At 48.0% G+C, this 15,810-nt stretch overlaps 1 protein-coding gene across 1 annotated transcript in view; it reads right to left on the bottom strand.

The window, feature by feature from the left end:
- Positions 1 to 15,810, bottom strand: part of PLPP3 (phospholipid phosphatase 3) — a 78,823-nt gene that overhangs the window by 26,175 nt on the left and 36,838 nt on the right. The window contains exon 2 of the mRNA XM_036257398.1: positions 10,946 to 11,103. Coding sequence (XP_036113291.1) covers positions 10,946 to 11,103 — 158 coding nt within the window. The remainder of the gene's footprint in view (positions 1 to 10,945; positions 11,104 to 15,810) is intronic.

The raw sequence follows: 15,810 nt of genomic DNA, 5'->3' as shown, positions 1-15,810 counted from the left end.
GAAGTCATTTAGCAGACACATGACTCCAGGACTACATGGCTTCTGGGCCAGCCCTGACAGATCTTGAAGTTAATGAGCAACAAATTATGTATTTTCTCTCTCCCCTTGTACAGAAGGGTCGGGGAGTCGACAACACAGCCATAAATCATCATTATGAACCAGCCGGACTTGGCTTCTTGTAATCCTAACCCTTAAAAGACCATTTAATGAAATTTGGGCTGTGAATGACGGCCCGCATACCTCACCTCTGCAGAAGAGGCGAGGGCTTAAATTGTTCTCTGACACATTACACACCTAACTCTGGAGTCCCAGATTTATTGCTTTCGGACTTTATTCATTACTCACAATGTTTTTATTCCTGGTTAATAAAATAAGCTCTTCTCTCCCCCACCCTCTCCCCCTCCAAAGGCTCTGCCCCACCCCCAGACTCGTGCCCCTGGAGCCCTTACTTCTGCTTCAGTCAGCAAGGTTGTGATATGTAAATTGCACTGCTGAGAAAAAAGCCTTCAATGTTGATCCCTTTCTGAAACAACAAGCAACAGATTCTAGGGTGGGGGATGGCAGGCGTCCAGGCAGGCAGAGGACTCTCCCTACCGGCCTCTTAAAGCACTTGGCACAGAATCTGGAAACTAATAAGGTGGGAAAGGACTGCAATTATGTTGCCAGGGGACAGAAAGGGACCTGGGAACCCCTGCAGCTTTGGGGTAGGCTGTCTCCAGCCCTCAGAGGGCCACTCTTCCTGTCTTTTCTGGTGAAAAAGAGCTCAACTGCCCACCTGTTCACAAATACTGAACTGTTGTGGAGAGGAAACTTGGAGAAACATTAGGACGGACTTTTTGGGTAGGAGAGAGCATAGGGCGATGAAAGAGCATTGTCTTTGGAGCCAGCAAAACCTCGATCTGAGTCCCATCTCTTAACCGTAGGCAAGCTGACTTCACTGTTCTGGGTTTAGGTCTCCTGGTCTACAAATGAAGATCCTGGCGGGATCACCAAGGGGACTCAAGAAGGTGACATGTCAAATGCCCCGCATCTAGCAGAAGAGCCCTCTGAAAGATAATTTCTTCTTGCAAAGGGGGAACAAAACATTAACAAATATTTGTAGAGAATATCTTTTCCCGGATACTTCCAAAAGCTCCTTGGAAGAGAACATTCCGAGAAGTAGCTTAGAAGTCCCACCCTCCAGGGTAGAACCGGGAAACACGTGTGTGGATGAGGTGGGCTTCGACATTTTATCTGACATGACCTTAACAAGGGAACACAGAAGAAGAGAAGTCTAAACCCAAGGCAGGAAGGGCACATGGTACTGTTTGTGTTCTTTTTTAACATTCCACTCTATTTTACTTATTTATTTATTTTTTATCCTCACCCGAGGACATTTTTCCATTTTTGTTCAGGTAGAGTGGGAGGAAGAGAGAGAGAGAAACATCGACGTGAAAGGGACACATTGAGTGGCTGCCACCCACACCACCCAACCAGGGCTGGGGACAAACTGCAACCGAGGTACGTGCCCTTAGAGGAAACCGAACCCGGGTCTCTCTGGACCGCAGGCCAAAGCTCTAACTGCTGAGCCAAATTGGCTAGGGCCATTCCACTCTATTTTATTTAACATTTCTTTTTTTTTTTTTTTTTTTATCCTCACCCGAGGACATTTTTCCACTTTTTGTTCAGATAGAGCGGGAGGGAGAGAGAGGAAGAGAGAGAGAGAGAAACATCGATGTGAAGGGACACTTCGAGTGGCTGCCACCCACACGACCAACCAGGGCCGGGGACTAACTGCAACCGAGGTACGTGCCCTTAGCGGGAACCGAACCCGGGTCTCTCTGTACCGCAGGCCGATGCTCCAACCGCTGAGCCAAACTGGCCAGGGCATTCCACTCTATTTTAAATGATCTCAAGAACAGTAAGATTTTTGCAGTATCTCAAAGACCCCTCTTTTTAGAGAGAACTCATCTCCTCCTACTGAGTTCAAAGGACCAACTTCCCTATACTCTGATCTGCTTGGATGATAATATTTGCATAGCACTTTACAGCTTACAAAGCATTTTCACATCTACTGTGTTATTTGCTTCTATGACAGCCTGTGCACTGCTGTTGTGACCTTTTGTAAGTGAGTACGGTAAAGGGCAGAGAGGCCAGTGAGTCACTCTCAGTCAGAAATAAGGCCACAGCAGGGCTATCACTGCAGCCGGGACCTCCTCGGTCCAGTTTTCATGCTCTGTCCGAGGGCGTCAAGCTGGCTTTTCCTCAGAAGTCCTAGCAGGCAGCAGGGTCTATGTCTCCAGCGAGACGGACGTTGCACCTAGTGAGGACATGGGACCGTCAGGCACTCGGACGGACAAGCCCTTGCTAGCCACAGAGCATGGAGTTGTTCTTTCCCTTCTCAGTGGTGCCCATTAATAAACCTCTTTCAGTCCAGAAGAGATTCATTCAACAAACATTTGATGATGGAGAATAATAAAGGGAGAAGCACATTTTCTAATTTACTTCTCAGCCCCAAGGGAAAAGTATAATGTATCTCAGTCCGGCTTCTAAGGATGGAGACAGTGTAGCTGTGTCTTCTCTGAAGCTGAATGCTCCATCTACTGCAGTTTGAAAAGGCAGCATCTTTGTGACTACAAATAATTGATGAAAAATTGTATTGTTGATTCTTCTGTCACTTGGTTGTCTTCAGCTTCTTTGGAAGGAGATCCATGCTTCACAGACTGTGAAAGGCAATGAGGCCACCAGTAGGCTCTGTGGCTAAGTCAAAACCCCAATATCTAGAATGTGGACAACAAAGAGGCCAGAGAGAGGCCACAGAAGCTATTCATGGTTGAAATCAGCAGCAACCACCCTATGCCCAATAGTCTTGTGAAGAAGGCAGCCTGAAGCATGAAGATTCATTCTTTCCCTTAAAGTCAAGGATTCAAAGACATGGGTCTCCTAGATGACTAGCTCTGCCTGTCCATGCAAGTCTCCTGGCTGTTCTTCCCCAGCATTGCCTGCTACTCATCTCTTATTTCTTTTTGACATTGACTTTCCTAAGCTTCCTCGATGGCTCAATGCGGGTCTTCCCCAAGGCTGTCTTCTCCCCTATCTGCTGTGAGCTCAGCTGCTTCCGTAGTTCCCGTCACATTTTGTGAAGATGACTTCCACAAAGGCATCTCTCTCTCTCTCTCTCTCTCTCTCTCTCTCTCTCTCTCTCTCTCTCTCTCTCTCTTCCTCTCTAGGTTCAACGTACACCTCACCCCTATCAGCCCTATTCTAATCTTCAGTAAATCTCCCACTGGCTATCACATCAATGTGATTAGCACGTCATCCTAACCATTCCACTCTTCCCAATCATTCCAACGTCTTCCCCAGAGCTTATTTTCCCTCCCTCCATTTCTGCTTGAGGTGCCACAAAACCTGCAACTTCAAGACATGAAATCATAGACGCATCCACCTCCCATGTCCCTGTCATCCGATTCTGCTCATCCTGCTTGTGCGTATGGTCTTGTTCTCTCTCCTCCCTTTGCATCGCCACCACGGAGGCTCAGGTCTCACCTGTACCTGGGTTGAAAAACTGACCAAACTAGCTCAAAATACTTTTCATCAATCTCTAGCCAATGAATCGCAGGAAAAACTCCTCAGCATTCAAGGAATTTCACAATCTTGCAGTAACCTTTCCCGTCTTATCTACTGTTCAGTCTCTACCACCCCTGATGCAATCCTCTGCCTGGAAGGTCAAGGTTTCTGACAATTCCAACCATCCTTCCAAGCAGAGCTCAAGGGCCAACTGGTGTAGGAGGTTCGAGTTGTGGCTCTTTACCTAAGAGCTGAGGACTGTTACCTTATATGTAAAAACCAGAATGATGCGGTACCAACAGCTCCAGGGCTGTGGTGATAATTAAACGGGTGAAGTGCTCAATGAATCATGATAAAAATAATCGTCAGTGCTCTTCCTCCGAACCCTTGGAGCACTGCATTTATTTCAGACCATTTGTAGCATTTGGCCTCTTTGTCCTTGAAGTTCTCAGGTCCCGGGCCCACCGCCCTGCTCTGCACTGACTCTTCATATTCTCTGACCAATTCTTGAATCTGCTTGCGGGCCTAACAGTATAGTCAGTCTTGTACTTGCCCTACTTCCCTTTCCGACCATGTGCTCTGAGGGCAACGTGTGTCTTACACATCCGCTTCTAGGCCAAGCTGCCTCACACGCCTGCTTGTTACAGGGGAGGTGTCTGCAAGCATGTACCTACAGCAGGTCTTCACCTTGTGCACAGACCACGTCGTACAAAACACTAGCGCACACCGTCCATCTTAGCCACCTGCCCGGTGGTCTCGATGTTCTGTCTTCCTCCACACACCGAGCTCTCCAAGCCCCAGATCTAAAAGCTCTGACAGCTCACTAAATAAAGAGCACTCTGCACAGCACCGAGCACCACGTGGGCCTTCAATAAACGCCAGTTCAAGCGCTGGGCTTTGAAGCCAGGCAGATCTGAGTTTTATCCTGCTCCCCCACTCACTAAGCAGAGAAACCTTACACTGGGCACGTCCTCCGTGTCAGCCTCAGTACCCTCCCTCCCTCACGGTGAGCCGGGTAAATAATACCTATCTCATGCAGCTGTTGAAGAGGATTTAAGATAAGGCATCTCCGTTTCTGGCCCATTACATGGCTGGCCAATGTTATCCAGCTCCCTGCCCCACCCCCTAACACACCCTGCCTCACAGGAACGGGTTGGATTTCTCAGTCCGCTTAAGCATTATCACTTACAATGAAGAAAATGTCACCTTCGCACGAGATACGTTTTTCAGTCATTAACCCTCAGAGCTCTACCTAACGAGGAAACACTGCGGCAGCTCTCGCTTCTTCCAGCACAGAAGTGGGGTGGTGGGGAAAGGGCACAGATTACAGTCCATCCCAACCCCGGGGCCTGTGTTTTGCTAAATCACAAAGAGATGCCCCCTCCCACCAACCCCCCAGGGACAAGCAGGCCTCAGAAGACCTCCCTCGCCATCTGATCAGGGGATGACACCGTGGAAGGATTAATGTGGCCACTCTCTGTTGGTGGTCTTGGTAATTGCACAGATGTAGTGGATTGTAAACTGGGGGACGGGGTCTCCCACTAAGGCACCGCCAGGCCAGCACGACTCCGCTTTTTTCAGAGTTGAAAACTAGACTAACCTTTAATGAGGAGGCGATCTCGGGGAGGCTTGTTTCCCTGGCAGTGCTTTCTCAGATAAAGGGGGGTGGGGGCGGGGAGGAAGTAATGAAGTCCAGATGTAGGCACACTGAAGCCTGATCCTGAATAAACAAGTCTTGGAGGAATTAAGCTCTTCTTCATGCCTCTCCAGCAAGAAATGTTCAGAGGTTCATGGGGTACAGAGCGTGCTCCGTGTGCACCCTGGACCACATTTAAGATTTTAGGGAGGCAAACGGGACACGTTTCCCTGCTCCCGACATCCTCTGACATCTTTTGGCAAAAATACTTTTTGAATTTTCTGCCCCAAAGATAGGGCCTCCTGTGATTTTTTACAAACGCACACTGAGCACCAGAGTCTGCCGTGGACTGGCAATACAATCAAATCAGACCGGTCCAAATCCTGATGCAGGTAACAGGGTAAGCAGGAAAGCAGTAACCAAAAAGACGGAGGTGGGCCCAGGGGTCTCGGGGGCCTTTCGAAGGTGGGGGGAGACAAGGTACGGTTGCTGAAGAAGGAAGTGTCTGCCTGGTGTTTATTTCGTCCCTTCCGTGTGCATCGGGACAGGCCTGGGCTCTGCCTTCCTGGAACCTGTTATCTAGATGGAGAGACAAGATGCAGACAAGTCACACCACAGCGCAATGTGTACTGAAGGTGCTGTTTGTCCTCTTGAGATGGGGCAGCCAGTGGCAGGTCAGTGGTGAGAGAAACCATGCAGCTCGCTGGGATCAAGTTCACCACGGCGTCCCCAGCACTGGCTACACCATGGGTGTCTGAAAAGTCATCGTGGAAGGTAGGCAGGCTTCAGAAGGCAGCCGTGGTGTCGTCATTTTCAAAACGCCTTGGCCTTAGCGTCCGTGGACTCCTGTGCGGACCCTGCCACTACTTAGTTACGGGAAGTCACTTCCTGTCCTTGTGCCTCAGTTGCCCAAGCTGTAAGAATCAACCTCCCCAGCTGACTGCCCGGGGCAAACGGGGGACATGCAGGAAAGGCCACCTGTAAACGATGTGGCACTGCAGACGTGGCAAGGACAATTCTCACTGATGACACCCATCAGAATGCCACTGATGTGTCCCCCCAAACAAGCCCGTGGAGTTGGTGAACCGTTGTCAACAGCACACAGAAACAGAAGCACAGCTCTGCGAAGGGGGTCGATGGCTTCGCCTGAGGTTGAGGACAGGTCACAGAACAAGCAAGCTCGGCTGACAGGACATGAAGCTAAGTTAGGTGATGCCAAAATCTGAGCTTTTTCTCCAGTTAGGACTGTTACTACAGAGGATTCCATTCGATGGGATGTAAGAGGAAAGGCAGCCGTTTTATGGCTGGAGAGACAAGGGGATGCATCCATGCATCGACTCCCAGATATTAAGAATCTATACAAACCTCTTTCAGGGCTTGTCCAAGGCAATCCCTGATCCCGGGTTTACTTAAAAAGAATACTGCGCATTTTTCCATATTAAAATCTTTGCCCATAATACTCTTCATAGCACAGCGCCAGGCAACACGACTGGAGGCTAGATGGGAGATGATATTTTACTGTCTGTTCCTAATCCCACCGCTGCTAGAGCCATTCAGCGCTTATAAGGCAGGGACAGAGTCCACTGCTTTGTGGATTTGGAAGGAATTCCTATTATGCTAATTCCAGAACCTGAGGTACATCTGAAAAAGAGGTCAACACGCCCTGGCCAGTTTGGCTCAGCGGTTAGAGCGTCGGCCTGCGGTCCGGAGAGGCCCGGGTTCGGTTCCCGCTAAGGGCACGTACTTCGGTTGCAGTTTGTCCCCAGCCCTGGTTGGTCGTGCGGGTGGCAGCCACTCGATGTGTCCCTTCACGTCGATGTTTCTCTCTCTCTCTCTCTTCCTCTCTCTCCCTCCCACTCTATCTGTACAAAAAATGGAAAAAAATGTCCTCGGGTGAGGATAAAAAAAAAAAAGAGGTCAACACGACTCGATTTTTCCCTGTCTCCTGCCACAGAGGGGTGTCTGCTTTCTTTATAAACTTCTGCCGATCTCCACCACCACCGGTCCGTTCCTTTGTTACGGGGACATTCGAACTGCAGCAAGGGCACCCAGGGAGTCCAGGCTTCCCTTGTGATGGAAACACACCTGGCATGTGGCCGGGCAGGGTGAACAGATGTCCAGCTCTGAGTGTCTATCGCCATCCCCGACTGTCACCCGTGCCCTCTGATCAGGAGTGGGTTCCGGATGGAGCCAGCTGGGCTCTAGGACTGGCCATGATGGGACAGCGGCAACAGGCTATTGTTGTTGTTTAATGTAAGCTGTATAGCTTTTCCAGAAACTAGTCTACTATCGTGAATGGTTCGCTTTTCTTTCTTTCTTTCTTTTCCCCCAGTACCATGTATCCTCACTATACCCTCCTCCACTCCCACCCACCCCCTCCCCGCCGCGTCACCAGACTGCTGTCCTTGTTGATGCACTTTTCCTCTGTGGTCTCTGCCTGACGCTTCCCCATGAGGACTCTGGCACTTACATGGGCGGGCAGACCCCATTAGGAGCCTACCTCTCAGCCATGCCTGCAGCTGCAAAGCAAAGGCGGCTGGGTCAGGAGGTCAAGGTCCTCTTGCCAAGAGCACGGGAGACCTGGGTTCTAATTCATTAGCTACAGGGGAAGAGCAGGGAAGAAGGAGTCCGAAGGCTGGAGTCCCTTTCCTGATTCTATTTTCACCAGCTACGGGGTCTTGGCTAAGTCACTTCACCATCTAAAATCTGTTTACTCATTTATAATAAAAACAGTTCACTTTCATTGAGTATATGGTAGGGGCCAGGCACTGAGTTATTTTACACACATTAGCTTATTGTTAACCTTAATAAGTAGACCTATTATCTCCACTTAAGAGATGAGCCTACTGAGGCTCAACGAGGCTCAACGTGCTGCTGCTCCACCCGGGGGTGGGGGCTCAGATACGCACCAGAGCACATGCCTTTACCACATCCTACACTAAGAACCATACGAATACCTAGCTCTCGGGGTCTCTGTGAGGACGAAATGCTTGAACATGGCCACAGGTTCCTGTGGCAGACAGCAGCACCTGACAAAGGTCATTACTGCAGTCTTGCTTGCCTGGTCCTTCTCGGAACTATAGGGAAGCACTATGCAAACCTCTTTTGCTCATAGTGCACGGGATGCGGGGCAACGCTGTGGCTTATCCTATAACCAAGACCGCAGCACATGACTATTTCAAGGAAACCTGGGAGGTCGGGGAGCATTTTAATTTAAACACTGACATGACATGAGGAGACAGCCAACATACAATTAAGCTCTTAAAAGCAGTGCTTTCATGGAAATGCTAGCATTTGTGAGGTGGAAGGGACAATCTCAGCAAACAGCAAGGAGAGCCTGCTGCCCAGGAGTGCTGTTCAAGGAAGCGTGGATCTTAAAGCTTAAAGTAGCTTCCTTGTGCATATAGCCTGCTGCTACAAAGTGCGTTCCCACGAATGACGGTGTTTGATTCTCACAGAAATCCCCATTTTACAGATGAAGAAAACGGGGGCCAGACAAACCAGAGATTCACCCCATTCACACAGCTGGCGGGTGACAAAGCCTCTGAAGAGTGTCTCTTTCCAAGGCACTGTGTCTGGGAGCATCTCACCAGGCAAGCCAGTCATAAGCACATGTAAGGAGAGCAAAGAGTACCAGACATCTCCATCCCTGTGCTATTCTTATCATAACCACTCCCGGGGTATAGTTGGACTCTTAAAAGCATTCAATTAACTGATCCTCTAAGGGTCAAAAACACCTGTTCAAACCTAAATACAGTTGTTTCCCTTCTAGTACAAACAACTTTGCCAGGAAACGCCATTCTTCCTTGAGAACTCAACCCCACGCTGTCAATTTGGAGCAAATAGTAAAGTCAGATTTTAAATTCTTCATTCTCTGAACACAAAGATCCTTAGTCCACCTTTAAGAAACTACTACAGTTGCCAAATGGACTGTTTTTCTTTTAAAGGTTGGAAAGAATTCTACTAGCCTCCCTTCCCCCTCCCCAATTTCAAAATGTTGATTGTGTGCCTGGTTTACGATGTTATTAAAAAACAAAGAGGGGTCTCAAAGTTTACAACCAACCCCCAGAGTGGGGAAGTCAAAAGAAAAACTTTATGAAACGTGGTTCATGTGCCATCAGCAGCTTACATTTGATCCGGAGTAGGCAAGATTAGCTAACTGCCTATATCCTTGAGCGGTTCATTTGGAATAGACAACCTCCATTCCGAAATCCAGTCTGCAAGATGGCAAGAGGGCTTTCAAATAAGCCAGGCATGGGTTTGAACCCCAACTTTTCTGAGCTGTAGACTTTGAGCTTATTGTTTAACCCCTTAGACCTTCTGGTTTCCATTTGTATAATGGGGATAACAGCATTTATTTTACATGTACCAGTGTTCTTAATATTACCTTCCTTCTTCTCAGCTTATTAAAATATGTCAAAGATAAGCTTCCAGGCTACGGCTAATCCATAGGTGACTCAAGGATCATTGAGAGAGAATTTATGATCTTGGCAGACATGATGTTTATGTGTACACTGCATTCACATGGCTAAGGTTCAGGAGCAAAGAACAAATTTAGAGTAATACTGGAGATGTGGAAGGGACAACTGTGAAAAATGTATGACTCACAAATTATAAGACTGGATCACCATCAATGACTCCTTCCCTCGCCTGCCCCAAACGGATAATCTAAAACATGGTGGTGACCTTCCAAGTAGAGCCCTGGTAGGTCATACCCCAATTTCCACGAGGCTGCCATTGCTCAGGATAATTGTAAACCTTGTCCAAATCTGTGGCACATTTTTGCATCCTCAGTGAGGACTTAGTCCTCTATGGGAAGACCTGGATGTAAGTCTGGACTTTACACCTGCCTATGAGTAACCTGCTCAGCAATTAAGAGTGTGCAAAGCATTTTAATATCCATGATCTCTTCTCCTCCTTCCTGCAGTGCTATGAGGCAAGATGGTTATCCTTGGTTTTAAAGATGTACAGCCCATCAGTGGAGGGCCAGGTCTTGAACTGAGGTCTCTGGATTCCAAGTTTCATTTTACTTTCACTTTGACCCCACAGCCACTGGATGAGAACTAAACTACATGTCAGAGAATGCCGGTGGCATTACCACTGTTACAGCAGCCCAGCGATGACGGGGAAAGAACCCAGAAAAATGTGCCTATGATATCTGACAAGGCATTTCCCCTGCTCTGGGACACAGAGCTCAGACTCCGGGGTAAGGGACAACGAGGTTCAAATCCCAAGTCTACCACGTATTAACCAAGTGACCTTGGGCACATACTTTTAGTCTGTGGACCTCAGTTTCTTAATATGCAGAAGAAAGAGAAGAACAATAGCTAGACTTCACTGGATTGTTGTGAGGACACTGCATGCAAAAGACTCCAGAGGGGTGCTCAGCGTGCTTTTATAATACTTTTAGTATTCAGTACATCCTCACCATAGGCTCTGTGACTTGGAGCAAAATGATGTACAGCAAAACCAATTTTACCACAGGCTAGTTGATGTAAACAAGAGTTAAGTTCCTGTGGCATCTCCCCGGTGCTATAAGGAAAAGACACCGAATGAAATGACGTTATTCGAAGAGCTGCTGTTCATGTATGTGTGCGTGGGTGTTTAGCATTTCAAAATACCTTTAATGATGGCATAACTGCATTAAATAAATAGTGTTAATCAGATGCACTTCGGATTGATCTGCCGAGTCTCTGCTGACTCCGGTATTCTGTACCAGGACGCAGGGGAAGTCAGCGTGGGCACGGCTGTCTGGGCTCTTACCGCAAGGATGGCGATGACGATCCCCACGGCGCAGAGCACAGCGTCATTTATGGTCTCGCCGGTTTTCAGAGGGTACTTGATGCTGTCGTCATTGCAGTAAAACCCTCGTTGGTAAGGCTTGATGGTGCTGGTCTCAATGATCAGGAAGGGCAGGCCCGCTGGTCGAGATGGAACCATCGCATACGCCAGGAAAAAAACAAAACCAAGGGGAGACCGTCAATGCCAGGTGGCTGGAGAACCACTACAGCGAGACCAGCCCGGACGACCCGGGCAGTGATGCTCCCCCCTGGGGGCTGCACTCCACACACCCCCTTTCTTCCTTTGGCTGCCCCTCCTGTCTGAGCCCAAGGGGGGCAGCGGAAGGGCCAGGCAGGCGCTTGTCCACGCTTCTGCCACATCCTGCTCAAAATTAACCCCCAATTTGTGATAATTACTAACACAGCCCCAAATCTAACGATGCCTCATTACGCGTTCATGTACATTCTTCCCTTAAGTCGGAACTATTCCCCCTTTGAGGAGTTCGTCCTACAGCCATGTTACATGGAGCAGTGAAGTCCTGGGGTCTGATAGCTTGAATTTGAACCCCCGATCCATCACTTCCTACCAGTGTGACTCTAGGTTCTCGCTCTATCTTCCTTGGCCTCAGTTTCCCCAGTGTCAAATGACCTGTGGTGATGACTAACGGATAAAAAAGCATAGGAAGTCACTAGCACAGTGCCGGGCACACAGTAGCTGCTCAATGAATGCCATTTTCAGTCTTTTTCTCACACTGTTCAAAGGGTGGTTGAGGTCCGGCCAGTGTGGCTCAGTGGTTGAGCGTCGACCCACGCACCAAGAGGTCGCCCGTTCGATTCCGGTCAGGGCACAGGCCCAGGTTGTGGGCCCGATCCCCAGTGGGGGGCATGCAGGAGGTGGCCAGTCGATGCTCTCTCTCATCGATGTTTCTATCTCTCTCCTCCTCTCCCTTCCTCACTCTCTAAAATCAATAAAGAAAAAAAATTTTTTTTTTAAACAAAGGGTGGTTGAGAAGACTGGCAGAGCTGAGCCGGCCCTGCAGCTGCAGCCCTGGAGCAGGGCCCAAGGGCACCTGAGAGCACAGGCCGCCAGCGCAGCTGCTGCTGGTTTAATCAGTGGCCAGCTCAGATGCCATGCTTTTAAAGGTCATGGCAAATGGATTTCATCACCTGCCAGGAAAAAGTCCCTCATGGCCCTGAAATAAAGAGTGAAAGGTCGCAGTATTTCTTGCCTTGACGCTGTAATAGCCTCCAAATCTTTCTCCTGGCCCTCACTGCCTCTTACACACCCCCCAGTTCACTTCCTCACCATGACCCTGCCTTGCCACGGCCTCGTCGGTGGTTCCCCATCGCACAGGACAAGATAAAGTACGCCCTCCGGACTCACGGTCCCTTACCCCCCATCCCCGGCATCCCACAGGAAACAGTACACAGAGACTCCATCTTGGTTCAGGCTCTTTTCTTAGACTGAAGACCTATTTCTCCCTTAGCACCCAAGTTCAGTACCAAGCCTGATGCCACCTCACCACGTACAAGGTGAGCCGCTGAATGTTAGGACGAGGGAAGACCACGAACAACATCTGGGGCATGGAAACAGACACCAGTGATGGGCAACTGCAACGTGTAAGGTACTTCGTATCCATTTTCGCATCGAATCTTTCAACAGCCCTGAGAGGTCATTCAAGGCATCACTTAAGTATGACTGTTACTCATCTTTAATTAGAAAATGAGGGTCAGAGAGACTATCTAGCTCACTCAGAGCCTCTTAGTCCATCCTCAAATGCCTAAATCCCTAATTTGACTTTGCAAATTGGTTTTATCCAATTGTGAATTTCATTAGCTAAAAAAATAAAAATCCCAAGATAAGCAGTTGTTGAAAAGATAAAATTCCATTTTCATGTTTTTCAGAGAGAATTAAATTCACGTCACGTTGCTCAAGGGCCCAGACCACCTCTTAAAAAAAAAAAAGTACCATGAACTCCACAATTTTTCAATTAGTTTGGTCCAGACCGGCAGCGATAAAAATGCTCACTTTCTAAAATGTGTATTTATGTATCACTGTGCATACGCACATGGATTTATTTGGTTTTATTCTCTGGATTTATTTGAATTCTACGGCTATTTATTTTGTGACCCCCTAACTGCTTCCTGCTAGAACAACAATTTACTTTATCAAATTCATACTGGTGCTTTGAAAAGAAAGAACAGCAACACACCACCGCTTGGGCCTGACCTTCTCAAAGTAAACACAGGGGGCCCTGGAAGGCAATAGCATTAGCTCTTGAAAGTCTGTCTCTGCAACGCAGTCAAGGGGGCAAGGGAGGCCGTGGATAAATGTTCTGGCTTAGAAACGGCAAGAGCTGCGAGCTGATCTTTTGGGGGTGGGGTGAGGGTGGGGGATGGGAGAGAAAGATATCACATGGGCCCGAACCATCTTCATTCCACGGCCTAAACATTTTGAAGTGTGGCCAACTTGGCTATGAAAAGTAGCTGAGAAGCCAGCAGTATGATATTAATAGTCCGCTTTTAAGTTCCACACATCGTGATAAAATCGGGGAGCTTGGTGTCTGTACCCGGCTGCAGCCTCCGTGGTGCCGAGGAGCCTAAACGTGGCTAATAAATTCAGGTAGGGAACAGACCCCGAGTTCCTTAAATCTGTGCTACACTCTCAGGCCCCCAATTTCTATTTTTAATAGCGTTCACATGATAGGCCTGTAAAACACATGTTTCTAAGGACAATGAAACACATATAAAAGGGCCGTGGAGCAAGACAGAACTGGGTTAATGATCTCAACTGTGCTTCCTTCTGCTTGAGCAGGAAGGAAGCTATTTCACATCTCCAAAAGCCCCTTCTCATCTGTTCAATGGGGAGAAGGAAATCTAGCTTCGGAATTGCGGAGATGACGTAATACGTGAGCGCAGTCATTCATTCATTGACTCAACAAGTACTGAGTCTTTACTGTGCTCACGAAGGACAAGGAATACACCCATGACACAAGCCCTGCCCTCAGGGAGCTTCCGATCCAGAAGGGAAGACACACACTCATTTAAAATCAGTACGGACGCTGCTCTAGTTGGAAGACATCAGGCCACAGCACTGGTGATGTGAGCGCAGTCTGGCACACGCTATGGACACTCAATAAATGTTAGAAGGAGGCGCATGCTATGGACACTCAATAAATGTTAAAAGGAAGAAGGGGAAAAGTCCCACGGAGAAGGTTAGGAAAGAAAACGTCTGGTCAGTGCCTTTGCCTTCCTAACCTGGGAGCAATCCAGACCCCTTTTCTTCCTTCCTTGTTCAAGGTTCCGGGAGGGTTTCCGGTTCTGATTGTGTGGATGACGACCACAAACAGACAAGAAGTTGGATCTGAATGTGTTCTGTTTGTTTTCTTGAAAGGCACTGAAATAGCATTTAGAAAACCCAGTGGCCTCTTTTCTGTCTCCCTACCAAGTGTGGTCTGATTGGGGGTGATCCAATCAAATCTTGAAGTTGTTCCAGGAAGAGAGCAACCCCAGATTCCTTCGGTCGATGGGAAAAGCACAGACATTTTCCACAATGGGGCATCCAGTCCTCAAACGACAGAGCACCACACCTTCCTTCTCCACGACACAGAGAAGAGGCTACTTTCTTTCCAAAGCAGGCTCTCCATTTCTAACTCTGGTGCCATCCTTACTACCCACCACGACAGCCCCCGATCACTTCATCCCAAGAGAATCCCAGAACCAACCACCAGGAATCTAAAGGTGAATACGTCATAGTACCTGTCCTCAAGAGGCCATGGTAAGAAAGACACAAACGCAAGTGCAGTGAGATATTTCTAACGTGTGGACTGACATGTACAGCCTACAGCAAGGGCACAAAAGACCCCTCTGCGACGGGCACCGTAGACTTTACATGAGCAAGAGGCTTCTGGGGCCCAGGGGTAGGCACACTCCTGGGAACTCAGCGTAGTGTAGGAATCTCAATAAGGCAAGTGAAGAAACAGATGGCTGTTAGAAAACACACCCTTAGTTCTGGCTACAGGGCTGAAGAGGTACGTAAGTAAACAGGGAAAGGAAGAAAGAGAAAAAATAGCACAAAGAACAGCAATCATAGCTAACCTTTTTCTCTTTTCTTAAAGTATGTTTTTATTGATTCAGAGACAGAGGGAGGGAGAGGGCGAGAGAAATATTGATGTGAGAGAGAAACATCAATCGGCTGCCTTGAGCCTGCAACCCTGGCATGTGCCCTGAGCAGTAATCAAACCCATGACCTTTTGGTACATGGAACGATGCTCAACCAACTGAGCCACAGTGGCCAGGACAAGAGCTAACATTTAATAAACAGCTATTATGTGCGCACGCTGTGCTGAGGATCCCTACATATACTGCAGTCTCCCAAACTGGCTGCCTACACTGTTCTAGGTACTGACGGGGCAACTGAGATGAAGGAATTCATGTCCCAACCTTCAGGTGGCCCACAAGCTAATGGGAGAAACAGTTATAAAAACTAATATGGTAGGGCCCTGGCCAGGCAGCTCTGGTTGGAGAGCAGTCCTGATACACCAAGGTTGCAGGTTCAATCCCCGGGCAGGGCACATACAACAATCAACTAATGAATGCATAAATAAGTGAAACAACAAATCTCTCTCTCTCTCTCTCAAAAATCAATAAAAATAAAAATAGTGACACATTAGTAGTCACCTCCAAATGGTAAATTACAGATATTGTTCTTTTTTTTTCATTCCTATTGGCTGTAATTCCTATATGTTTTACAATGAACACACATTTACTTTAAAGTAAAAAAGTTATTTCTAAAGGAAAAACAAAAACAAAAAACGAACACGTTAAGTCACCTTAAGTTTCCAAGGG

The sequence above is a fragment of the Molossus molossus genome, unplaced genomic scaffold, assembly GCF_014108415.1.
Source record: "Molossus molossus isolate mMolMol1 unplaced genomic scaffold, mMolMol1.p scaffold_m16_p_12, whole genome shotgun sequence".
NCBI lineage: Eukaryota > Metazoa > Chordata > Mammalia > Chiroptera > Molossidae > Molossus > Molossus molossus.
Note: the sequence above shows the minus strand (reverse complement) of the source record. Positions and strands in the feature narration are given on the sequence as shown.